General features: G+C 63.4%; 1 protein-coding gene across 2 annotated transcripts in view; it reads right to left on the bottom strand.

Moving 5' to 3' along the window:
• The window catches only part of GRM4 (glutamate metabotropic receptor 4), a 140,088-nt gene that overhangs the window by 1,808 nt on the left and 111,551 nt on the right, over positions 1-26,729 (bottom strand). For both annotated transcript variants that reach the window (XM_066359617.1, XM_066359618.1), the window contains 4 exons: positions 17,487-17,687; positions 17,096-17,232; positions 13,178-14,113; positions 4,652-4,898 (listed from right to left, as the gene is read on the bottom strand). In XM_066359617.1, coding sequence (XP_066215714.1) covers positions 4,652-4,898; positions 13,178-14,113; positions 17,096-17,232; positions 17,487-17,687 — 1,521 coding nt within the window. The remainder of the gene's footprint in view (positions 1-4,651; positions 4,899-13,177; positions 14,114-17,095; positions 17,233-17,486; positions 17,688-26,729) is intronic.

The following is a 26,729-nucleotide window of genomic DNA, read 5'->3' as shown; positions in this document are numbered from 1 at the left end:
CCTAGCACTGCCCGTGGGGACCTGGGCATCTGCGGGTTTGGGCATCCATGGGGGCCCGGAACCAAGCCCCCAAAGATGCCGAGGGGCAAAGTTATACACGACTTGTTTCTACTGCACAGGTCGGCACCCCAATCCCGTTATTCCAAGGTCAACTACAGCATCGAAGGGAAGAGTTTCAGGAGTCCAGCAGCGTGCGCTCTGGGAGAGCACGTGCCGGACAGAGACTGGCGGCCCACAGGAAGTGAGGGGCGCGTGGGGAGGGAGGGAGTCCATACTGGAACCAGACGGGGAGCCGGAGAAGCCAGAAGTGGAGGCATCCGCCTGGCTCAAGGGAAACAGAAGGCCTCCCACTTCTGGTGTCCCCGTCTCGCCTTGGCCTTGGGCCTCCCCTGTCTGCCTGCCGTCCCCCTGGCCCTCGCTCACCCGCCCCTAGGACGGGGACCGCCTAATTGGGCAGGTCTTCATCCCCCGCCCCCAGCTGGGTGACACTGGCTGTCATGGCAGCACGGGCTCAGACCTCACCGCAGCCTGGCGAGGAGGCCAGCAAAGTGTCATCCGCTTTTGAAACAATGAGGAAGGGAAGCCAGAGGGGTGAGGGGCCTGGCCAGGACCTTGGTTTTGTCTTTTCCTGCCAAGGTGCAGGGTCTCCCCCCGTCACCCGGGGGACAGCTCGGGGGAGTGTAACCGAGCGCAGAGTCGCTGCCTGGGGTGGGAGCTGGCGCGCTGCTGGCCGGAGGGGGCTGGGTGGGGGAAAGGTCAGGGTGTGCTTCGTCAGGAAGCTGCCCTGACCCTCCAGCACGACCCCGTCGGCTCGGAGAAGGAGGCACACCAGCCAGGCTCAGCCAGGGTCGCCTGGTCCGGGGGACAGGACCCTGAGGGGAGCCGCGTGGTGGGCTGCACACCTCCCCTCAATCCTCTTTCCCCCGTGTTTGCTGGGCCTCAGTTTCCCCGCCTGTAACACGAGAAGGGCGGCCCTTTCTGCCCCCACACCCACATCACCACCGGGCCCCACCCTGCCCCAGCAGAGAAAGAGCCGGCAGCCGCCCCGAACGATGCCCTACAGGCCGGCTGGAGAGAATCAGCTCCCCGGGAGCCCCGTCACCCCCAGGTGACCTGATAACACTGAGTCTCCGTACCCATAAACCGGTCAGCCGCTTTGGGCTCCTCGCTGAAGGAGACCCTGGCGGCAGCCTCAGCACAAACTCCACTGTCCGCGGGGAAAGTGGGGGGCAGAGGGGGCGAGAGAGAGTGGCCGGGAAGTGAGGACAGTGGGGCGGGACCCTGCTCTCCCTCTGAGACCAGAGCTGTCTCCATCAGCAAAGCCAGTCTGTGGCTTCCAGAACCTGGAAGGGCACTCAGCCCCCAGCCAGGGACTCGAGTCCTTCGGCAGAGCCTGGGTCTCACCATCTGGAAAATGGGAGCAATGGTCTCCCGGGTGCTCCCCGAAGCTAACTGTGAGATACAAACACACAAACAAACAAGTCTGGCAGGAGTCAGGAGACCCGGGGCCCTGTCCTACCCTCGCCGGTACAGGGCGGGCTCAGGACCTGCCATGTGGCCCGTCCAACAAACGGAAACCTCTTGCAGCCTTAAGTGCCTCACCTGTAAAATGGGGCAATGACCCTTAGCTGGCTCTCAGCCACAGGGTGGATGGAAATACTCTTTAAACCAGGCAGAACGACGGGGCAAGGGGCAAGGCGGAGAACGACAGGGGGGGGGGGGACAACCCCCCAGGGGCGTCCTGGGGGGGCAAGGCCCGGGGGGGGGGGTGAGCCGAGGGCCCCGAGCTCCTCCCCTGCGGGCGACAGGCCCTTGCTGCTGGTTTCCAGGCTCCGTCGCCTCAGATAACAATTCGCTGGGCAGCGGCAGGCGTGAGCTGACAACCCCATTTGTTCCCCCATGTCTCCGTACCCAATCGGCCTGCAATCGGGCCCCTGAATTATTTATTCTGTTGTTTATTTAAAGATACGTGGCCTGCCTGTGACAGAGTGAAAAATGTCTCTGCTCCACGGGAGTGACACCTCCCCGCTCCTCCCGCTCACAAGCCCTTAGCCTGGCTGTCCCCGGAATTAACCACCTGGCTCCTGCCTGGTGCCACCATGGCCCCTGCTGTCACCAAGCTGAGGGACAGTGGGGACCAGAGGCCCTGGCCTCTGGCCCTCACTGTGGGGGTGGGGTGAGCTGGGCAGCTCTCATCCTGCCCCTGCAGGAAGCAGGGGGGGCTCGGAGCAGCCTGTCTTCCCTCACCATGCCTCCACACCCTTCCTGGTATGGGGGGGGGGTGACTGTCCCCTGTTCCCAGATGACCTGCCTGAGCAGAGGTAGAGGCAACAGCAGCAGTGCGGTGAGATCAGACCTTTCTGGGAAGGAAGGCCTGCCCTCCTCTATGGTCCCCGAGCCTGTCACAGTACCATGCATGCTGATCACCCTTCGGGGTCAGGATGTCACCACTTGGAGGGCTGATGCCCCACTTGTTCTCAGGAGCCCTGGAGCAGAGCTGGTTGACAGACCTGTCCCTGCACCAGCAGAGTATGGCCCAGAGGGCTGGACACAGTCAGGAGTGTGGGGCACGGAGCACCGAGGGCCCCTACTTAGGACAGAAGGGCCCGGTTAGGGGCTGCATTTGGGTAGACACAAAAGGCCAGAGGCGGAAAGTCCTGAGGACAGTCTACCCCTTGCCGTCTTAGAGTGGAGGACCCAGGTGGCATGCGAAGGGAGCCCCGGGGCTGCGGGTGCAGGGAAGCTGGTGCTCTGGGAGCAAGAGCCGGACTGGAGAGAACCACAGGTCATCTGTGGAAGGCGGTGGTGCCAACACAGTCACCAGGGGCGTCCATCAAAGGCGGGCGCTTCAGAAGACAGGTATACTACTCAGCAGGGATTGGGGACCCCAGAGACAGGAAGGCCATGCGAAGTCAAGGGAAAGACACTATGTGGGGGGCCGGCCAGCCACCCACCACCTTGCTGTGTGACTTCAGGAGAGGCACCCTCTCTGAGCTTCAGCTGGGGATCAGACCTCCAGCCCTGCCCAGGCCTCCCAGGACGGCTGTGAAGATCACTCAAGTGAAAAGTCCTGTTTGGATGTGGGAAGGGGCTGTCCTTTCCGTACTCAGTATTCTCTCAGCACGTGGGACCCGCACTCAGAATGGAGGGAACGGTGCTTCATCCAGAGCCCCGAGGGGGGGGGGGCCGTGAGAGCTGCTGGCCCAGCTCCAACACTCTGGGAGAGAACCCCCCCCCCCCATTCCCGATCTCGGTGGATGGCAGGGGCTCCTCTCTGGAGCCTGTGCTCCGGGCCTTCCTCTGGTCTATCCCGTGTCCCTCCTGCTGCCATCGACACTTCTGGCCTTTCCCCCAGATCCCAGAGGAAACGCTCACTCCCAGGTCCTACCAGGATCTGATGCCCCCAAAGACCTTCAGAGAGTGGGAAGGCGGGAGCAGTTGCCATTTAAGCCACGTGGGCACTGTACAGGGTGCCCAGGGTGGCAGCCAAGGTCGGCAATGGAGCAGAGTGACCACAGTGACCCCTCGGCCCTCCCCACCTTGAAGCAGCTAGAAGCGAGGCCCATGGAGGCCCTGTGGCTCACCCCAGAGCAGAGGCCATGTCAGTCCCAGGAGAGAGCGGGCAGCGGGGACAGCGGGAGGTCTGGCCCAGCCCTGCTACCGGCTAGCTGTGTGAACTGGGTCAGGCCCTTGCCTTTCTGTACCTCTCTGTCCCCCTCCGCACTGCACAGATGACAAAAATACCTGCCTTTCAAGTTTGCAGTAAGGATGAGAACTGGTACCTGACAGGTGTGGCACCAGGCAGTCGGCAAAGATGATGGCCCTGTTCTCTCCCACGCATGTTTGAACCAGCCTGGGGGGCCTTGGACCTGTCCCTCAGATGCTACATTCTCTGCCTCCAACCCTCCCCTCATCCCTTCCGAGGACCCTCTGTAACTACCGTCTCCCTGGAAAACCCCCAGGGCCACCCTGCCACCTGAGAACCGAGGTCTCTGGAGGCCCTTTGTCCCAGCCCACCCCTCACATGCCCACGAGGGCCCGTGTCCTGAGTCCCCATCCCTACAGCCCTGCTAGGGGGTGGCTGGGCTGGTGCCAGGGCCACGTTCTCGGGTTGCCGAAGGGCCAGAGAGCAGGGGCCATCTAATCTCCATTTCTCCCAGAGGGATTGCAAGGGCAAGGCCCCAGTGTGGGCGTTTGGGCAGAGAAAACCGAGGGTCTCGCATCACTGTGCATGAACCAGGCTCCCTCTGGCCTCCCTCTAAGTGAGGCCGAGATCTGTGGAAGGGCGAGGCTAGGGTGGGCACGGGACCGGGTTCTCTCGCTACCAGGACGGCCAGGCATAGGAGAGGGGAACTAACCTGCAGCCTCAGGGTTGCCCAGAGCTCTATCCGGATGGGCAACTGCTGGCCTGCACCTCGGGGTTGCATGCGGGGGCGGGGCGGGGCGGGGTACAGAGGGCGGGCCCGGAGGGAGAGGGGCGGGGCGGGGTGCAGAGGGCGGGGCCGGAGGGAGAGGGGCGGGGCGGGGCGCAGAGGGCGGGCCCGGAGGGAGAGGGGCGGGGCGGGGTACAGAGGGCGGGCCCGGAGGGAGAGGGGCGGGGCGGGGTGCAGAGGGCGGGCCCGGAGGGAGAGGGGCGGGGCCAGACGCTCACCTGGGGCCTCGAGGTTCTCGCAGAGCTCCGACTTGGCCTCCCCGTTGGGCCGGAAGCTGCCCTTTTGCGTGAACTTGTTGGACATAGTGGCGGCGGTGACGACGGCCTTGAGGCTGCGCTTACGCTTGGGCACGTTCTGCTCCGGGTGGAAGAGGATGACGTAGACCTTGGGCATGTAGAGCATCCCCAGGGACACCGAGGCACTCAGACTCACCGACACCGTCAGCGTGGTCGTCTGGATGTACAGCTGGGGGCGGGGCCAGGGGAGACGTCAGAACAGGCCCCGCCTCTGACCGAGTCTCTGGCCCTGGCCCCCCACTGGCCCACCCCAGAGGCAGACACAGAGTGGGGAGGGGGGGACACACACTGACTGAGGAGGGTCCTGTGTCCGGCTGGAGGAAGTTGTGGGTTAGATAGGGCTGGGGCTTTAGACCAGAATCCCTGGATTCAAATCCTGACTCCACCGGGGGCCAGCTCCATGATCTTGGACAGGTCCCATCCCTGTGCCTCAGTTTCCTCACGTGGAATATAGGCACGGTAACCTGAGTCCTGCACCACCCACCTCATAGGGCTGTGTGCAGATGGAAAGACTGATAAGTGGTGACAGTATGTAAAACAATGTCTGGCACATGGAGAGTCCGTAGAAGTGCTTCTCACTGTTACAAGTGTTTACAAGTATTTCAAGAAGTGCTTCCCCTCCACTCCAGCTGTCTGGAGGAGGCAGCCCCAAGGAGGGGCCCGATGACCACAGCCGACCTCCCTCAGGAGCGGCCTCCTGCCCAGGACTGGGAACACCTTGTGCGGAGCCAGCCGTTGGCACTGGAGCCGTGGCACCCGGCAAGATGCGGCGGCGCAGTCAAAGCTCATTACACGCTCGCTCACCAGCACTAACAGTGACGGATGTTTAGTAAAACCAAAGTCCATTAATCTGGGTGTCGGATAATCCATTGTTCAATCGTGAGGACTTTCAGGCAGGGCCTGATGACTCCCTCCCACCCCACCCAGCTGGGATCCCCTCCCCACCTCCTCCCTCCGTCCCAGTCCCCCAGGCCTCAGCTGCCCCTATGGCCACCCTCAGCCGGGTCCTGGGGAGACCCAGGCCATGGCCCCCAGGTCTGGGCACGAGAAAGCAGAATGTTCTGCTCCCTAAATCTGCTGTTTCTGGGCTTGGACCCCCTACCCTGGAGCCTGGCTGATGTGGCCTCCTCTTCCAGGAAGCTTTCCTTGACTGCAGCTCTGTCCAACTGCCATGACACCTTTCATTCCTGCACCTCATCCAGCAGCGGAGGTCATGGGTCTGGATTTGCTTCCTGAGGTCCCAGTGGCCCTGGCTCATTTGGTCGGCCCCTGGGGGCAGGTCTTTCTGTTCTCAAGACCCTCCCTATGCCCAGCCCTTCTCCATAGACACCTCATGACCCGCTCTGAAGGCCTTCATTCCAGCCACCCTTCCCCAAGTTTCCTACCTCGGAGAGAAGGTCTGAGAGGAGAGCGCGGCATGGCCCCCGGAAGTCTCATCTCTCTCTCTCTGGCCCTCAGTCTTCTCATCAGTGCAATGGGACGAAAGCTCCTACCTGACACCAACCAAGAGGCTACTCCCCAAGGACAGACTGAGGCCACAGGACTTGCATGGCATGTGGGGGAAGAGACTGAGAGCGCGGAGAGGCTGTTCCATCTTCCACTGCTCAGGAACACGCCACGGGCCCAGGGGAACGAGAGTCTGTCACCCCGTGAGCACGCGCACCCCCACACACAGACAGCCACAGCCCAGTCCTCACACGCAACCCACACGCTCACCCTTGGTACCCACGGCATAGTCTCCAGAGTGGATGGGGAGAGGTCACGGCAAGCCAGTTGGGGAGGGGGCACTGGTGACCGGGGGGGGGGGGTGGAGGGGAGGGGGACAGGTCCAGAGTGTCACAGCAGACCTTGGAGGAAACGGTGGAGGTCTGGGGTCATCAAGAACAGGCCTGTTAGCTGGGTCTTCCCCAATGGACTGGGTGTTCCCTGGGGACAGCGTGTCTTCCTCATTAAGTGGAGGTTCCCTGAAGGCGGGGGCTGTCTCTCCTTTCACAGGGGGCTGGGGGGGAGGAGCGGTAATTGTGTTTGCAGGGGGCCCTTTGCCCCCACCTTGCTATGGTGGGAGGGGATACAGCTGGGCCCAAATGGAGCTGGTGAGACGGGGTAGAGGTTACCTCTGGGCAGAGTGGTCTGCAGTGGACACAGGCCTGTGCTGGGGCTGGGGGCTGGGTTCCAGACTCCAGTCTGTCCTGACCCCGTGCGGGGTGCTGGGTTCCAGACTCCAGTCTGTCCTGACCCAGTGCGGGGTGCTGGGTTCCAGACTCCAGTCTGTCCTGACCCCGTGCGGGGTGCTGGGTTCCAGACTCCAGTCTGTCCTCACCCCGTGCGGGGTGCTGGGTTCCAGACTCCAGTCTGTCCTGACCCCGTGCGGGGTGCTGGGTTCCACACTCCAGTCTGTCCTGACCCCGTGCGGGGTGCTGGGTTCCAGACTCCAGTCTGTCCTGACCCAGTGCGGGGTGCTGGGTTCCAGACTCCAGTCTGTCCTGACCCAGTGCGGGGTGCTGAGTCCCTCCTAACACGAACAGAGTAGCATCCTGGCCATGTGACCTGTGCAGTCACCCTGGTGCCCCTGCTCGAGGCTCCTGCCCTTCCCTCGTGCCCTGCTGCCACCGTCTTGAATCCCGAACAACTTCTGAAGCAGGGCCCTGCGTGTCCATGTTGCGCTGAGCCCCGCCGACTCGGGCCAGCCTGAGCTCCGCAGAGGTGGGGCCGTGCAGCCCGCCCCTCTCCTTGCCCCGGGGTCCGGCGTTCCCACCCCACCTCCGGCTCCAGCGTCGTGCTGGACCCCGTGTGAAGGTGCATGTCACCAGGAGGTAGCATGCTGACCCTGTCAGACAAGCAGTGGCCCTCTAGAGCCTCTAGAACCCGCAGGCACTCTGTCAGAGATGGGGCCCCCACACGGATGCAGGTCTTAAGCACAGGCAGAGTGAGAGGCCACCTTCTCTCCCATCCCCCCCCCCGTGTCCCAGCCTGGAGGTGCCCAGACCGCTGCTGGACCTGCTGCCTTCCCCGGTCAGACCCGCTGTGCTCCGTGCTCTGTAAAGGGAAGGAGGCTGTCAGGGATGCGTCTGATAGGGGAGGGCAGTGGTCCTCTGGGAGTGGGACACTGGGCCCAGACAGGAGCTACTTGGCAGTGGGGGCCGGATTTCCTATTCTTGTACAAGGCCCGGTGGGTACAGACTGTAAGGGGCACTGCTGAGGGGGCACTGACGGGTTCTGCCCGCTCTGCGCTTCTGCCCAGACAGATGCCGTGGGTACTGAGATCTTAGAATCTGCAAACACCAGGCAAACTTCTCTACAACCTGGCTGGTCTGTGGCCGCGTCCTGCCCACGCCTGGCTGAGCAGAAAGCCCACACGGTGCAGAAGTCCCGCTGTGGTCAGCTCAGGGTAATGCCGCCCAGCTGCAGAGGTAAGCTCTGGAAATCCAGGCTAATGCTGGGGAATCCGCCGCCCGCTCAGCGGAGTGGCTCGGACGGCTCCACACCGCCAGCACCGGCACCGCAGCGGAGCACTGCAAGCTGGTTTGCACATGTGCACGCCCACAAACACAGACCTGTATACTCCCACATCTCTGCATCCACACACACACACACACACACACACACACACACCCCTGAACCCACAACCGCATAGTCGCTCCTGACTCGACACACCTGGGTTCACACACACATACACACACACACACACCTGAACCCACAACCGCATAGTCGCACCTGACTCGACACACCTGGGTTCACACACACATACACTCTTTGTGGCCCTGGGTACACACTCAGGTGTGCATATACCCACAGAAGCACTCACACATCTGACACATACCTGAACATATACATACCCATACACCTGCACACACTCACACTTGTGCATTCACACATTTGCACATAATCTGCATACCCACAGAGCACACACCAGCAGCCAGGAACCCCTGGGCACACGCACCTCCCTTCCCACTCAGGGTGCATGCACAAACTCACAAGCACACACGCATGCATACCACCCACCCCCACTGAATGTGCACAAAAGGCACACTCAATTCTATTCCTCTACCACAACTCCCCATATCAGCTCCCTCCACTCTGCATACACACGCGTGCACACGCACACGCACACGCACACGCACGGCAGCCAGCCTGCAGCTCCCAGGGGGCACTGTGTAGCTACAACATGACACAGCACACACACGGCCCAGAGCTGCCTGAGCCTTTGACCAGCAGGGACTTCACAGCTCATCCCTCCGCTCCCCACCCCCCATGCAGAAGCCCATATCCCACGCCATCGGGGTTGATCAGGGCCTGACGGTCAGGTGCCCGCGTGGGGCCAGCCTGCCGTGTGACATGGGACAAGGCCCTGCCCCTCTCTGGGCCTCAGAGGAGACGCTCTCAGAGGCTCCCTTTCATAATCAGTGCTGAGCGGAGCCTCCTACGCAGGGAGAAGTCAGAGGCAGGTGCGGCACCTGGAGAGACACTGTGGGCTGGGCCCCGAGTCCGCAGGCGGGAGGGGCTGATACCCTGGGGTGGCAGGGACCCCCTGGGAGCGGCACCGGCAGGGGACCTGAGGAAATTATAGGAGGCAGAGCAAGGGCTTAACCACCCTGCCTTCAGCCTCCCAGCAGGGCCCTGCTCTCTGAGGAGGTGTTGGGAGGGGCCTCCTGGTATTATTGACAGTAATTCCTTGAGCTGCCAGCTTCCTGGAGTGTGGGGCAGCCCCCCCACTGGCTTCGTGGGCCCCCTAGCGCTGAACCCTCAGCAGGGAGGGCCTCCTGCAGGCCTGGTGGGAGCTGCAGACCTGGCTCCTGGTAGGAGTTACACCTGGCGGCTGATTTGGCTCAGGTATCCGAGGTGGCCTGGAGCCAGGCCTGGTCGCAGACCGCAGGGCACCTACCGCCAGCCGTGGTGTGCTACCTGGAACCCCAGCCCACAGGGGCGTCGCTGCGGGCTTCCCTGGGCCTGGTCCAAGCATTCGGAGCAGAGGGTGCAGCTCCTGCCCTCGAGGGGCTGTTGGAGGAGAGGTGGGCACCCACCGAGAAAGCCCCAAGGTGAGGACGGTGACCCAGAGCCATAGGGTCAGCCTGGGCTGGACCGGGGGCTCCCCACTTAGACAGAGTGGGGTCATGTCCAGCTGTGCCACCTACTGATTGTGTGACCGTTGTAGACAAGTCACTTTGCCTTTCCAGGCGTCCACGTCCTCGTCTATAAATGGGGTCGGGGATGTCAACCATCACCTGCTGTTGTGGGACCTGCTCAAAACATTCAGTAAAGGCTCCGACTCATGACATGCACCCACCTATCACGGCTTCGGCATCGGCATCACTGAAAGCCGAGCCCTCTTGGGAGCTCGCGCCCACGCTCTCGGCTTTGAATGCCGTGCAGAGGCTGACAAGTCTCCCAGTGACGACTACGGCCTGGCCCTCACCCCTGAACTCCAGGCTCACGCGTTCCACCGCTGACTCCATAGCGGCACCTGGGCATCTACCGGGTATCCCAAACTTAGCACGTCCAAAGGACCTCCTGGTCCCCCCCCCACCCTGGCTCCCCTATCACCTTCCCCTCTTAGTGCACGACACCCCTTCCTCCCCGTCCTCACACCAAAGCCACAGGGTCATCCTGGACTCCCTTTCGCGTCTCACACACACACACACACACACACACACACACACACACGCCATCCATCAGAAACCCGCCAGCGCTCCCGCCAGGCACACCCAGAACCCCAACCCCCGCTCCCTCCAGCCTGCTGCCCGCAGCTCCTGTTGGGATTGTTCAGTAACCCCCTCAGGGCGCCCTGATCCTGGCTGGCCCCCTCCAGCCTCACCCAGCACCCAGAGGGGCCCTTTTAAACCTGGTCACACTGCCTCCCTCTCACCTCACAACTCCGCAGGGCTCCCTTCTCACTCACAGTAGAAGTCGACAGCCTCCCGACAGCCACGGGGTCCTGCACCATCCCCCCTCCCGCCCTGTCCCTGACCGCGTCCCCACTACCCTTCTCGGTCCCAGGTCCCAGACTCGTACAGCAGCAGGTCAACCCTTCTACACCCATCACGCGCGGTGATTGTTACACCTACAAGAATGTGAGGGAAGGCTCACGGCCCTAACCCAGTTAGACACAGAGCTCAGAGCAGGACCTAGGGTCTAGGGTCCCCAGGATCCTCTGTGTCTCTGGTCTCTATTTCACTGACCCCCAGTTCTTCAAGGTAATCCCTCAGAACCCAGGCCATGCTGTGCTGGGACCCTGGGGTGTGTCCAGCATGGCCTATGGAGCCAGCAGGAGGCGTTGGATGGAAGGACCCTTCAACACGGCCAGGTCCCAGGCCCCTGGGCTTCAGGGCAGCCTGGGGCGGGGGAGAGAGAGGAGAGAGTGCCTGATACAGCTCCCACCTCAGGGACCCACGGAGATCTGGTGAGGGCAGAGACAGGGCCGACAGAGGGGGAAGAAGAGAGGAATGGACAGACAGGATGTGGGCTGAGGAGAGAGAGGTGACCACGGAGCGTCTAGAAAAGAATGAAGAATGAAGGAAGGTGCGGCCTCCCAGGCTCATAGCTAAGAGAGACCAGAGGAAAGGGAGTTGGGGGGGGGGGGTAGAAGGGATGGAGGAGACAGGGGCAGAGAGATGAGAAAAGAGGAGGAGGCTACAAAGAAGGAGGGGAGGGAAGAGGAAGGAGAGAGGAGAGGACAGAGGGGACAGAGAGAAAAGAGAGGGAAGTCCTGGCTGGCTCAGTGGTAGAGCATCAGCCCAGCATGTGGAAGTCCTGAGTTCAATTCCCAGACAGGGCACACAAGAGAAGTGTTCATCTGCTTCTCCACCCCTCTCCTTCTCCTTTCTCTCTATTTCTCTCTTCCCCTCCCACAGCCAAGGCTCCTTTGGAGCAAAGTTGGCCTGAGCGCTGAGGGTGGCTCCATGGCCTCCGCCTCAGGCGCTAGAATGGTTCCGGTTGCAACAGAACAACACCCCAGATGGGCAGAGCATCGCCCCCTGGTGGGCATGCCAGGTGGATCCCGGTCGGGCGCGTGCGGGAGTCTGTCTCTCACTTCAGAAAAATACAAAAAATGGGGGATAGAGGGGAGGGGACCCAAAACCTGGAGAACACTTGCAGTGGGGAAGAGAAGACAGAATAATGAGGCACTTGGTCCGGGGCAAGGTGGGAGGCCAGCCGGCCCCGCCCCTGCCCCAGGCTGCCCCCTGCTCTCCGCCCTCCCTGCCCCACCCCCAGGCCGCCCCCTGCTCTCCGCCCTCCCTGCCCCACCCCCAGGTCGCCCCCTGCTCTCCGCCCTCCCTGCCCCCCCTGCCCCGCCCCCAGGCCGCCCCCTGCTCTCCGCCCTCCCTGTCCCCCGTCCCCAGGCCTCCCCCTGCTCCCCACCCTCCCTGCCCCCCCTGCCCCGCCCCCAGGCCGCCCCCTGCTCCCCGCCCTCCCTGCCCCCCCCCCACCCCGCCCCCAGGCCGCCCCCTGCTCTCCGCCCTCCCTGCCCCCCCAGCCCCGCCCCCAGGCCGCCCCCTGCTCTCCACCCTCCCTGCCCCCTGCCCCGCCCCCAGGCCACCCCCTGCTCTCCACCCTCCCTGCCCCCTGCCCCGCCCCCAGGCCACACCCTGCTCTCCACCCTCCCTGCCCCCAGCCCCCTTCTCTCCGCCCTCCCTGTCCCCCTGCCCCGCCCCCAGGCCTCCAAGTCCCCCCCACACGCCCCCAGGCTGCCCCCTGCTCTCCGCCCTCCCTGTCCTCCGCCCCCTGCTCTCCACCCTCCCTGCCCCCCCCCCCGCCCCGCCCCCAGGCCGCCCCCTGCTCTCCAACCTCCCTGCCCCCTGCCCCGCCCCCAGGCCACCCCCTGCTCTCCGCCCTCCCTGCCCCCAGCCCCCTGCTCTCCGCCCTCCCTGTCCCCCCTGCCCCGCCCCCAGGCCTCCAAGTCCCCCCCCCACACGCCCCCAGGCCGCCCCCTGCTCTCCGCCCTCCCTGCCCCCTGCCCCGCCCCCAGGCCGCCCCCTGCTCCCCACCCTCCCTGCCCCCTGCCCCGCCCCCAGGCCGCCCCCTGCTCCCCACCCTCCCTGCCCCCCCTGCCCCGCCCCCAGGCCGCCCCCTGCTCTCCACCCTCCCTGCCCCCCCTGCCCCGCCCCCAGGCCGCCCCCTGCTCTCCACCCTCCCTGCCCCCCCTGCCCCACCCCCAGGTCGCCCCCTGCTCCCCTCCCTCCCTGTCCCCCTGCCCCGCCCCCAGGCCGCCCCCTGCTCTCCACCCTCCCTGTCCCCCTGCCCCCCCCCCCAGGCCGCCCCCTGCTCTCCGCCCTCCCTGTCCCCCTGCCCCGCCCCCAGGCCGCCCCCTGCTCTCCACCCTCCCTGTCCCCCTGCCCCGCCCCCAGGCCGCCCCCTGCTCTCCGCCCTCCCTGTCCCCCTGCCCCGCCCCCAGGCCGCCCCCTGCTCCCCGCCCTCCGAGTCCCCCCCACACGCCCCAGCCCCCGCACTCACCTTGTCTGCCGACTGCGAGGTGCCAAAGAAGATGGGGATGAAGGCGAGCCAGACGATGCAGGTGGTGTACATGGTGAAGCCGATGGGCTTGGCCTCGTTGAAGGTCTCGGGCACGCCGCGCGTCTTGATGGCGTACACGGTGCACGTGACCATGAGCAGCATGCTGTAGCCCAGCAGGCAGATGAGGGACAGGTCGGAGATGTCGCACTTGAGCACGCCCCTGGCGAAGCGGGGGTCGAGCGTCCGCTGGTCCTGGAAGTCCACCACGGAGTGGGAGGGGTCCACCACGAACCACACGCAGATGCCCAGCAGCTGCAGCGAGATGAGGCTGAAGGTGATGGCCAGCTGCGAGGCGGGGCTGATGAAGCGCGGGGCGCTGACCGAGCGCTTGCCCTGCTCGAAGATGCGGTAGATGCGGTTGGTCTTGGTGAGCAGGGCGGCGTAGCTGACGCTCATGCCGAGGCCCAGGAAGACGCGCCGCAGGGAGCACGTGCCCAGGTCGGGCTCGGCGATCATGAGGAAGGTGGTGGCGTAGCACAGGAAGATGCCCGCCAGCAGCACGTAACTCAGCTCGCGGCCCGAGGCCTTGACGATGGGCGTGTCGTTGTAGCGCACGAAGGTGACCACCACGAAGAGCGTGGCCGCGATGCCCACCACGGCCAGGAAGAGGGGCAGCACGGCCCAGGGCGAGCCCCACTCCAGCTTGATGATGGGGATGGGCCGGCAGGCGGTGCGGTTCTCCGTGGGCCGCATGTCATAGGGACAGGTCTTACAGGTGTAGCGGTCCGCCTGGTACTGGTACCCGGTGCAGGGCTCGCAGTGCCAGCAGCAGGGCATGCCCTTGACGGTCTTCTTCCGCTCACCCGGCTGGCAGGGCAGGCTGCAGATGGAACGGGGCAGCTGCGGCCCGCTCCCCGGCCAGAGCATCCGCTCTATCTGGCAACGACAGCATGGAGGAGCGGGCCTCAGGGCGTGCCCCAGCGCCCTGGACTCCCACGCCGGCTGGCACCCAGCTAGATGCGGCTACAAGTCCAGCTGCCCGGGACCCCACCCCACCCCCCAGACCTGCTGAAAGCAACAGGTGGATTTAAACAGGTTCCCTCCCATGATCCAGATACGCTGACCTATGAGGAATCCTGATCGCATCCAAAACGGTCAAGGGTTGCATGGGGAGACGGAGCTCAGGGAGCAGCAGTGCGGCTGAGAGTCGAGCAGCAGTGCGGCTGAGAGTCGCCCAGCAGGGCGGAGAGCGCCTGGGAGTCCTGCCTCCCGAGCCCTGAAGGCCTGGCCACTGGGCAGCGGTCCCCAGACCGGCAGCACCAGCATCACCTAGGAGCTTGTTGGGAAAGCGGGATTCTGGCTCAACCCAGACCTACTGACTCAGAGTCTGAGCTTTGACAAGCCCACCCCCCACCAGGTGACCCGGGTGGGTGCACCGGGGGTAGAGAGGCGGGGCCTCCTCGGGGCAGCACAGGGAGCTGCGGTCCGCAGGGAGCAACGAACCAAGGTTTACTCGGAGGACACTCACTGCGTGCCCAGGGGTCAGTGTCTGCACACCTTGCTCTAAATTGGTGCTAAAAGTCACCATCCATGTCACTGAAAACACAATCGCTGTGAGCAAGGGAGCCCCCGGAGTGCGGGCATGCACCATGACTGTTACAAACTTCTGGACAGTGAGAGGCCCCGGAAGAGGTCCAGGGCTGGGCGGAAGGGGCCGACCACCCTCGGGAGCGGTACTCAGAGCATCTGTTCTACAGGAAGTAAGAAACTCTAAGAAACAGCTGATGCTCACAAGAGCAGTGGGTCTGCCGGGACGGGGCCCGTGAGTGCGGGGTGCCCACTCCTGGACAAAGAATGACCAGCTGGCCCTGGGACTGAGGGGAGGGTTCCAGAACTGAGGTACCAGGTGGGTGGGGAACCTAAAAATGGCCTCATGGCAGGGGAGAGGGGGGACACAAGGAAGAAACCAGACCTATGGCTCTGGGCATGACAAGTCGTGTGGTCCCTTAGCAGCCAAAGCACAGCAACAACCCATGTCCCTGCCTTGCTGGAATGACGAGGCAGGACAATCCCTGTGCACCGGAGCTGTGAGACTGTGGGGGGCGGGACCTTTCCCCAGAGGACACAGGGTGACAGTGAGCATTCTGGAAAACTCTGGCTCCAATAGAAAGAGCAGTGCATGTGGTCACACTCCGGGATCACGGTTCTGCTGCTGCCAGTGGCTGTGTGCCCTCAAGTAAACACATCGATCTCTCTGAGCCTTTGTTCTCCATCTGACCTGATGAAAAGCAGCTATGAAACCGCTTTGCCCTTTGTTACTTAGGGGCGGTTTCCACTTAGAAGTACATAACGGAAATTCCCTGATTTCACCAGAACAGCAGCCCCACGAGTGCGGGGGTCTTTGTGTTTGCTTCCCGGCTGCACGCCCGGCCCTCGAACAAGCCTGATGCACACAGAGGGGACCAGGGAATCTCGGTGGAATCTGTAGGAGAAGTCGTGAGGTCCGGCCACCGGCCGTGAGAGGCCTCCTAAGACCCTGCAGGAAGATAGTGGGCAGCCAGGAGCAGGCTCTTCCCGGGCACCCTGAGCCATGCCTGCTGTGTGGCCCCCCGCCGCCATAGCACGGCCCAAACTGAGGGTCCAAGGAGAGAGTGGGGAAAGTGTAGTGGTCCAGGCTCCTCCTCACCTCCTCCCTCCCCCAACTCCATGCTGGTGGAAGGGGTTCGCACTACTGTGGGCGAGGAGTCCGCTGCAACCCCCACACCCAAACCCTGACTTCACTTACCACACCTGTAGCACGGGCTAATGACAGTGCCTGCCTGCCTACCTACCTGCCTGCCTCACAGGCTGCAGTCCTCACAGGGAGGCCACGGGCTTAGAACAGGAGCTGTATACAGCAGGCGCTCAGCAAGGACTAGCCGCTGCTGCTGCCACTAAGAACGGAGTCACTGACCCCCACTGTCCCACCCACTGCCCCGAAATGAGACGTGGCTCCATCTGGGGTACCATCCCACGTTGCCAAGTGCTCCCACCTGGCCTGCCCTGCCCTGTCTGTCTGTCTCCACTCAGAAACCCAAAGAGCATCACCATAGCAATGGGCTCTGTCCCTGCTACATTGTGCAGCCTTCGCAACGCTCCTCGGGCCGGGTGCCCTGAGACCTCGCCTCTGACTCAGAAGATTGTCGGGCTAAATGAGATCACGGGCGGGAAGAGCCCTGACTAACTCCGAGGGCTTGTCACCGTGAGAGGGGACAGCAGGGCCCGACGCGGCTCTCCCGGGATGCGGAATGAGCACGGCCGAGGCCGCAGGCATTTCCCTGGGGGTCTGACCATAGGTCCCTCCTCTCTGAGAACACAGCTCTGCTTCTTCACAGCCGGGGACCTCGAGGGCCAGAGAGGGAGAGCGGTGGTGTCCCGAACGACGGTGAGCTGGGACAGTGTGGCTAGGAGGCCCTAGTTCTCTCCCACCCACCCCCTGTAAAAACCAGGAAAAGGATAGCCTTCCAGGGAGGTTTGACAGTGAAACAGCTCCCTACCCACCCTCTGACTGTGCCCTTTGCCTTAAACATCATCCTCTGTCCAAAGGCAGCCTCCCCTCCTCAGCTCACTACCCCAGCCACCAAGCACTCCGGTGCAAGCCATGCAGCCAGCCCCGCAGCCGGGCAGCAGGGGGCAGGGCGGCAGGCCAAGGGAAGGGGCCCAGCTACCCGCCCTTCCTTTTCAGGGTGGGGGGTGGGGTGGGAGGGTCTCAGGACCTCTGAGGTCTGGGAGGGGGCACGGAGCAAACCCCGACTTGGCAGCAGCAACCCCAAAGACCAGGGCTACTGAGCCCCTGGGCCCCCCTCCCGGGGGTCAGGATGGGGTGAGTGACTCTCGCCACCCCTGGGTCCCCTCCCTGCCCTCCTGCCCCGCCCTTACTCTAAGGTGGAGGTGGTCCGTCCAGGAGCCGATGACCTTGTACTCAGCAGAGCCGTTGCGCGACTGGTACTGGTAGATGTCATAGCGCCCGGGCGCGTCTCCGTTCTCGTTGAAGGTCACGGGGTTCCCGGCAATGCCTGTGGCGGGCAGTGGGTGTCACGCATCCGGTTTCTTTGTGGGGGGGGGGCCTTGACCCAAAGGCTGGAAGGATTATGAGCCCAGGGCAGAGATGCCTCTGGGGAGGCCCTAGCATGGAGCACCCGGGGAGGTTCCACACTTTGGAAACATCTGAAGAGACCCTCCCCCAATCCCATGCCATGGAGTCCTTCCCCAGGCTACGTGGTCCCAGGACCCCCCGCGGCTCGGGGGGTGCCGCGCGCCACGCTCCCACCTGAGAAGTTGACACTGCGGATGTACTTGAGCAGCTGGGAGCCGTCCACGGGATCCATGCGCGAGCAGAGCCCCACGCGGCCCGGACACAGGTCCCGGTGCATAGCGTGCAGCGCGTGACCCATGGCGTACACCGCGTCGATCACAAACTGCACCTTCCCCTCTTGCTCGTAGGCGGAGTCCTGCCCAATGCGCTCCCGGTCTGCAACCAAACACCCAGCGTGGGGCGCCCGCCATGCCCACCGTCCTCGCAGACGGGGCAGCGGGAAGCAGAGCAGTGGCACAGCCGTCCTGACCCCCAGCCCACTGCTTGCTCTACCGCCCCAGGACATGGACTAGTGGAGGCGCCTGGTGGGGGGGACCTAAGGGTGAAGGGGAGGGCCCGCTGCTCCCACCACTGTGCCCCGAGGCCCCAGAACAGCCTGGGCAGGTCCCCTTGTCACCATCACCCTCTGGCTATGGTGCCTGTCTTCCCACCCCCACCCCCACCCCCACCCCCCGCTGGGCCCGGGATAATCCTGGGAGCAGCTGGGACTCCCCAGGACAAGAGCTCCCTCACTGAGGGCAGTGGGGCCCCCAGAGCAGCTCACCCAGGGGCAGCCCCTCCAGCGGGAGGACACTGCCCCTGCCACACGGTACAGGTGGGGAAACGGAGTCTCGGGGAAGGTGAGGGACTGGCCGCAGTCCCTCCGGTTTCAGGAACTAGACTTCCTGACTTCCTGCTGCCCTCGGCCTCTAGTTGCCCCAGATACCAGAAGACACTGTCATTCCCACACCTCCCCCAAGTCAGTGACACCCCCTGCCCCCCACCATTAGCCAGGGTCAGTGGACTTAAAAAAAAACGGAGAACCCACCTCCCACCCCTCCTCACGGCCCATGGCAGCGGTTCCTCAGGGCCCTGGGCTCCGGGCACACCCAACCCCTCCGCCCGACCCTGTGCTAGCTCCTGAGGCCTCCCGTCCTCCTAGGAAAAGCGGATCACAACCCTGCCGCACAGAGGCGCTGTGTGCCTCACGGGAGAGGAGCCTCAGAAAACACTTGGCACAGAGTAGCTGACTACACCACATGATTATTGCGCTAAGTGGTCAGAATGGGGGGAGTTTCTGAGGTGGGTGCCAGGCCCGTGGGCCAGAGCAGGCCTGGATGGCTTCCTGGAGGAAGAGGTGCTTTCTGACTGGGGCGCTGGGTAACAATGGTGAAGAATAAGGACCTGCTCGCTTCTACTGAGCACCTCCTCCGTGCCCAGCACGGTCCCAAGCTCGCTGAATTCTCACAACAACACTGAGATGAGGAATTAGCCCCATTATAGAGACGAAGAAACTGAGGCACAGAAAGGCTCAGGTGCGTTCCAGGACCGAGCAGAGCTGCGTCTGAACCCAGGCACTCTGGCTCCAAGCCTGTGCACCCCACTATGCCCGAGGGAGCGTCAGGGCCGGATTTGGGGAGGAGGAAGACAGGAAAGTGAGCAGGGGAGGAACGGAGCGGGCAGGGACCCCGAGGGAGGACATGGGGGCAGGAGGATGGCAGGGCGGAGGGAGAGGATGGACAGACCACCATGGAAGCCCGGTGTCCCCTCCTGAGGCCACAGCCCCTCCACACGGCATGGCAGTAGCCTCGCTCCTCAAGTCCAGGACAAGGAAATTGACCATCGTCAGCCACCCCCCCAGCACGCCACCCTGCCGGAGGGCCAGCGCTACACCTCGCCAAGGTCATCCCCCAGCGGGCAGCAGGGTGAGCAGCTACATCTGTGTCCAGCCCCATGGGCCACCAGCCTGAGCCTCTAGTATCTGTTCTGTGGGGGCCAGGCTGGGCCGGGTCAGCACCAGGCCCTGATCCATTGACACTCCGGCTGTCACTGTGTCCACTCCCCTCCTTTGACTCCTCAGACAGGCACAGGGTGCAGGTGACACACTGCTGTCCCTGTGCTCTGCTCCGCCATCTAATCCCCTCACACCCGGAGGGTGAGTCACCACACCCCCCCACCCTGAATGTGGGGTGACCTGGCTGTGGGCATTTGTCACCCCTCTGCTGGCCAAATCACTCCTTCCCAGCCTAGCTCAGACTGGAGGCTGGAAATCGTGGGAGCACAGTGCTCAGGACGGCGAGGCCACAGGGAACCTCTGTCCCAATTCTGTCACTTTACAAAGGAGAAGAAAGCTGAAGCCCAGAGAGGGAAGCCCTAGGTCCCGCAGCCAGCCTCCCGGTGACAGGGTGCACGCTCCCCACACCAGCCTCCCCACCTGCCTGCCCTCCGTCCCAGCCTGCACTTCACCTCGGGCCCCAGGGGTCTCCCAGCTCACCCTCCTGGGTGCTGCCCTTCTACCCGGTGACATTCACGGTGCCCCGCCGCTCAGGGCTCTGCGGAACCCAGTGGCATGTCTCATATCCCTGTCTCGGCCACCAAGATCCTGTGACCCAGGGCTGAAGCCGGCTCCAGTTTCTCCAACCTCGCGGTCAGAGATCAAGAGTTATTAACTCAGACTGGACAGTTTGGGGGCAGATGTCCAGTTGGCCCTGGGGGGGGCAGTGTTTGGTCCAGACAGAGCTCGGGGCTGGAGATGGGGTGAGCTCCAAGGCCGCCTCCCTGGCCCTTGGTGGTCAGCTGAGACCCCCAGCTCCCCGCCACTGCCGGGCCGCATGCGCACAGGACTGTCTGGGCTGGGACCCCAGCTCCACCGGCACTTCTAGCCAGTGTGACCTTGAGCTCCTCACATCATCTCTCAGGCCTCAGTTTTCTCGTCTGAAAAACGAGGATAGTAATAGTACTTACTTACCTCATTGGGTCAGGACCAGGGCCCTGTGAGGACTGATGGGTTAATATTCAGGACGGGTCAAAAGAAAAAAGAAAAAGAGGGGCTTGGGCTTGCCAAGTGCTACAGAGGTTGGTTAGACTCCAGGGCAGAGAGCCGCGCAAGCCCCGCCCGGCCTCGGAGCCCTGGGCCCGCAGAGCTCCTAACAGGCAGAGCTATTCCAGGCCAAGGCACAGACAGAGACGGGACGAACATCAAAAGCACATTCCCCAGCTCCACCGGCCGGCCCTCTGTCCGAGGCCGTGGATCACAAGGCTCTAAGAGCTGGGAGAGAAATGCAAGGGACAACAACCCTGTCCTCAAAGGGCCACAGAGGCAGCTGGCACAGGGTGGCCTGGAAATCCCCTGCCCTGGACCCTGCATCCACTGCCCCCCCAGCCCCCAGGTCCTGCCCTCTGCAGCCGGGAGCACAGCTCAGCTCCCCCTGCGGCTCCCGTCGCCTCTCTGTCCGAATGGATGAGAGGGTGAATTATTAATCAAGGCGGAGGCGGAGGCGGAGGCGGAGGCGGAGGCGGAGGCGGAGGCGGAGGCGGAGGCGGAGGCGGAGGCGGAGGCGGAGGCCGCCGCTGCGGAAAGCAGGCGGCTCTCCCCCAAGGCCAAGGACACACCCGGGGTGCGGGTGGGGGGCCGATGGACCCTGGCTGCACCCCCCCCAACTGAGCTGCCCTCCTGATCTCCCTGAGGCTCCGTCCTCAGCAGTCCGGCTGAAGCATCCTGAGCCACTCGGGCCCTCACTGGGGTCACGAAGCCACCCGTGCCGACACGGACGTGAGGATGGCTCCACGGGAGCACCCTCACCATCAGGCTCGCCCGGCTCTGCCCGGGGAGCTCCTGTGAGAGGGGCTCTGGGGTCCGGTGGGCCCCACCCCATACTCACCCTGAAGTTGTCATGGTGCAGCCATGGGCTTCTAGAAACTCAACACCCTTTCAAGTCCTTAACTTCTGCCTCAAGTCAAGCCTCAAGGACAGATGAGAAAAACAGGTGCAGTGAGGTGACCTGCAAAGGACCTTTACCTTCAAGAGAGCACCGGACCTTGAGCCTGCCCTCTACCCAAACACACACACACACACACGTGTACACACACGTGTACACACACACACACACACACATCTCAAACCTGAGGGCCCTTCCCTCAAGCCCCACAGAAAGCACAGTGACAGAGTCTAAAGGTGCTCACATGGGAGGGGGCAGGAGTCACAAAAACCAGTTAAACAAGGACAAGATGCTCTGTCCCGAAGCTGTGCCCACAACCAGCCCCTGGCTCCTCAGCAAATGACCCGCCAGCATGGCTGGCGCTCCCCGAGAGCCTGTGGGGGCTGCCACTCCCTCTCCCCCGTGGCTCTGGGACAAAGGCTGGGCCAGCCCCTGGCGGAGGCCCTCACTGAGGTTTGCAGGTGGTCAAATCACCCCGAGTCTCACTGACTCCTGGCACCTAGCAGAGATTCGTACATACCTGGGGTTTGGCCGGGTGGGTGAAGGGCAGGGCTGCGATTTGAACCCGGATCTCTCTGGGTCCAAAAGACTTCCCACTGCCCTGAACTGTCCCCTCCCCTTCTCCCTGCATCCAGCCCTGACCTGCCCCCTTCCCCCTTCTGGGGCCCAGGCCCCGTGCCAACTGTCAGGCCAGGCCTAACCAGGAGGTAAAGGATCCTTGCCCGCAGGGTTTGAGGAGGCAGGTGGCCGTAGAGGAAAAGGAGGGGGGTCAGAAAATGCCCTCTCACAGGGGGACAGGCCCCCCAGGCCTGGCAGGGGCACCGCGGGACTGGGAGGAGGCAAGACACACACTTCTGCGAGTTGGGCAGAGACAGAAATCGCAGACCCACGACAGCGGGAACAGCGGCGGCGACGGTGTGAAGATGCTCTAATTGTGTCCCGGGGCACAGTGAGCTAGAGATATGTTTGGCTCCGACCTCAGCGACGGACAGTCAGCTAGGGAGCATCGCAGAGAATTTCTCCATCCAAACCCCACGGCTGCGGTTACTACAGCGACTGCAGCCTTTGTCTGCAGGTTGTAAATTGTAATTGAAATGCGTTTTCAAGGTTGAAATAATCAGATCTCCTCCTTGTCCCCCCCCACCTCTCCACAGCTCACCCGCCCTGCGCTACCCTGCGAGTTCTACACACACACACACACACACACACACACACACCGTGCAGCTTCCCCCAGCACACAAAATCAACCAGACACACACCCACACACTATCACATCTACACACGCAGACCGCTAGCACAAACCTGCACGCATTTGAGCACGTCTGAACACGTATCCATGTACAAACATACAAACTCTAGGTACGTACACACACACACACACACACACACACACACACACACCAGATGTATAGACAGCTACACAATTAGCACAACATGCACACAAGCAAGCGGTCATTCGAATTCACCCTCCGTCGGGCGGAGAAGCCCCACAAGCAGGTCCAGACAAGGATGTGCGTGCGTGTGTTTTCTTTGGGGAGGCCATGACCGGGAGCACGGGTTGGGGGTGGGGCAGTGAGACAGGAAAGAAAACAGGTGAGACCCGGTGGGGGGCTCAGTCCTGCTGGGGACCCCCCAGAGACTGTGCATCTCATGGCTCAGGGTTGTTCCCCAGTCTTAGGCTGGGGACTGCTTCCAGCGGCGCTGACTCCGCCGGCAAAGGCAGGGATGGCGAGGGCCTGGGGAGCCGGGGGCACCGGCGCCGGCTGCATTCTCAGGTACGGGTCCGCACGGGCACCCCAGCGTAAGTACGTGTACCTACCGCACCTGTCCGCACATACACGAACCTGCATTTACGTACGGATATGCAGACACTCATCAGCTTTTGTTCCTTGGGCAAACTTCAAGGAGGAGGACAAGGGGGTCCCCGGATCCCCCCCGTCCCCCCGAGAGAGCTGTCTGGCGTGGCCCTGACTTCTGGCTCTGTCATGAGCCAGCTGTAGAACCCAGGCTGGGTAGCTGGTACCCTAGAGCTCAGATCTCTCAGAGGCCAACTCAGGAGAGTGTCTTACCTGGGGGTCCTCGGGGAGGCGCAGACGTAAAACACACAGCGTTATACCTCGCCCACAGGAACCTTCTATAAGCCTCAGCGTTCCTCTCTCTCTCTCTCTCTCTCTCTCTCTCTCTCACACACACACACACACACACACACACACACACACGCGGGTCTGAGTCAACTCCGCACCCATACACAGATGGGGACAAAGCTGCTGCCTTCTACTTCCTGGTCACTCCCCTCCTCCCTGACCTGCCCCATCACCTCCCCTGAAACACGCAGGTACCTCGGGTCCTGCTGCCGAGGAGGCCGGGCTCCCCCGGCCCCCCGCCCGCCCCCTGTTCCCCGGAGGTCACACGCAGGCTCTCCCTCACCCAGAATCACACTTGTTCTATAAGCCCCACGGCTCAGTGCCTGCCGGCACCCCCCCCCCCACGATCTTCAGCCTGGGTCTAGGTGCCTGCTGTCCAGTCTGCGCTATCTCGATACAACTCTGCGTGGTCCCCTCCATCCCTGGGTCTGTCCCCTGAAACTCGACCTCAGCTGTCCACCGACTCCTGTCCCTGGGAACTCTGAGCCAGCCTGGGTGTTGGGTGGATTGCCGGTTGGGGCAGATGGAGATCAATCAGCACCTCAGGGTCAGGAAGGTGAAGTGACATGCCCAGCAGGGTGACATGGGGTTGGGGGTGGTGTGCATGGTTCTCTCAGATGTCCTCTTTCCAGCTCTGAAGCCATGTGGTGGTTTAGCCCCGGGCTCTGCAACGCGGAGCTGGCCCCAGACCCCTCTGAAGAAAAACAGTTCTTCCAGACCCCCCAAGTATTTGACGCCAGGATGAAAATACTGACGTAGAAGCTGAAGTCCTGCCTGTGACAGTGACGTCCGGCTGCAGATGCCCGCAGCGGGCGGAGAGGCGTGCCTTTGCAGTTGGTAAAGATCACTTCCGGTGGCCACTGACTGAAAACGCAAAGCTTGAGAATCATCACGGCAGTTCCCGGGTCCCTGTGACTCTGACCTCAGGAATGTGTCCCAGATGTCCAGGGACCCCAGTCTGAGAAACGGGACATGTACCTCGGGGCCAGATGGGAGCCACTGAAAACCCCACCCCACCCCCACTTAGCCTCTTGTGGGCCTGGCAAGTTGCTTAGCGTCTGTGAGCTCCGGTCCCCTCATCTGTGAAGTGAGGCTGGCCCCAGGGGACCAGGAGAGAACAGTCACACTTGTGGCTGAGGCCACGCCAGGCTGAGGCACCTGCACAGCCCAGCTCCCAGACGGTCGGTCCTGAGGCCTACGCACCTCAGCCCCAGGACCTTGGGCTTGGCTCCCCCGGACAGGGTAGGGGCCGGCGCCGGGGCTGGGGCCAGGGCCAGCGGGGCAGGGGGAAAGCTCTGGGGGCCTGAGTCCCGGTCCGCAACCCCTCCATGGGGATGTCCCCTCTCCCCATCACTCAGCCACGCTGTCCCCTCCCGGCAGCATCTAATGTCTCCTCTGCTAGGTCTTTCCCATCAACACAGACATGTGCGGTCACCTCTCCCAGTGAGACGAACAAACGCCCTCGCTCTCTCTCTCTCTGCTTTTTACTTTTATTTTTCCATTGATTTGAGAGAGAGAGAGAGAGAGAGAGAGAGAGAGAAGCATGAATTCGTTGCTCCATGTGGTCGCTCCATTTACTTGTGGACTTAGTGGTTGCTTCTCGCATGTGCCCTGACCAGGGCTTGAACCTGCAACCCTAGCACAACAGGACAGCACTCTATCCATTGAGCGACCCAGCCAGGGCCCCAAAGCCCTCTCTGGACCCCACTTCACCCCAGCCAGTACCCCTCTTTCTCTGTTGATGACTGAACGGCTCCACACAGCTGTCCCCACTCCGTCCTCAGTCTCTCTCCACCGCCTTCCTCCTGAGCAGCTCTCGTCTGGGGTCTTCACCCACCCCTCCAAGGACATTCCAGGTGGCTGAGGCCGACGGTCCCCTCTCCGCCCTCGTCTCCCTGGGCCCCTCGACAGCCTGTGAGGGTGTCGGTCACCCCCCCTCCCTGGTGCTCTGTGAGGGTGTCGGTCACCCCCCCTCCCTGGTGCTCTGTGAGGGTGTCCCCCCTCCCTGGTGCTCTGTGAGGGTGTCCCCCCTCCCTGGTGCTCTGTGAGGGTGTCGGTCACCCCCCCTCCCTGGTGCTCTGTGAGGGTGTCGGTCACCCCCCCTCCCTGGTGCTCTGTGAGGGTGTCCCCCCTCCCTGGTGCTCTGTGAGGGTGTCGGTCGCCCCCCCTCCCTGGTGCTCTGTGAGGGTGTCGGTCGCCCCCCCTCCCTGGTGCTCTGTGAGGGTGTCGGTCGCCCCCCCCGCCCTGGTGCTCTGTGAGGGTGTCCCCCCTCCCTGGTGCTCTGTGAGGTTGTCCCCCCTCCCTGGTGCTCTATGAGGGTGTCCCCCCGCCCTGGTGCTCTGTGAGGGTGTCCCCCCTCCCTGGTGCTCTGTGAGGGTGTCGGTCGCCCCCCCGCCCTGGTGCTCTGTGAGGGTGTCCCCCCTCCCTGGTGCTCTGTGAGGTTGTCCCCCCGCCCTGGTGCTCTGTGAGGGTGTCCCCCCTCCCTGGTGCTCTGTGAGGGTGTCGGTCGCCCCCCCGCCCTGGTGCTCTGTGAGGGTGTCCCCCCTCCCTGGTGCTCTGTGAGGTTGTCCCCCCGCCCTGGTGCTCTGTGAGGGTGTCGGTCACTCCCCCTCCCTGGTGCTCTGTGAGGGTGTCGGGCACTCCCCCTCCCTGGTGCTCTGTGAGGGTGTCCCCCCTCCCTGGTGCTCTATGAGGGTGTCCCCCCGCCCTGGTGCTCTGTGAGGGTGTCGGTCGCCCCCCCGCCCTGGTGCTCTGTGAGGGTGTCCCCCCGCCCTGGTGCTCTGTGAGGGTGTCCCCCCTCCCTGGTGCTCTGTGAGGGTGTCCCCCCTCCCTGGTGCTCTGTGAGGGTGTCCCCCCTCCCTGGTGCTCTGTGAGGGTGTCCCCCCCTCCCTGGTGCTCTGTGAGGGTGTCCCCCCTCCCTGGTGCTCTGTGAGGGTGTCGGTCGCCCCCCCGCCCTGGTGCTCTGTGAGGGTGTCCCCCCTCCCTGGTGCTCTGTGAGGGTGTCCCCCCTCCCTGGTGCTCTGTGAGGGTGTCGGTCACTCCCCCTCCCTGGTGCTCTGTGAGGGTGTCGGTCACTCCCCCTCCCTGGTGCTCTGTGAGGGTGTCGGTCCCTCCCTGGTGCTCTGTGAGGGTGTCGGTCGCCCCCCCTCCCTGGTGCTCTGTGAGGGTGTCGGTCACTCCCCCTCCCTGGTGCTCTGTGAGGTTGTCCCCCCTCCCTGGTGCTCTGTGAGGGTGTCGGTCACTCCCCCTCCCTGGTGCTCTGTGAGGGTGTCGGTCCCTCCCTGGTGCTCTGTGAGGGTGTCGGTCCCTCCCTGGTGCTCTGTGAGGGTGTCGGTCCCTCCCTGGTGCTCTGTGAG

This window comes from Saccopteryx leptura, chromosome 1 (genome assembly GCF_036850995.1).
Source record: "Saccopteryx leptura isolate mSacLep1 chromosome 1, mSacLep1_pri_phased_curated, whole genome shotgun sequence".
Taxonomy (NCBI): domain Eukaryota; kingdom Metazoa; phylum Chordata; class Mammalia; order Chiroptera; family Emballonuridae; genus Saccopteryx; species Saccopteryx leptura.
The sequence above is the reverse complement of the archived record's forward strand: the minus strand, read 5'-3'. Positions and strand labels throughout refer to the sequence as shown.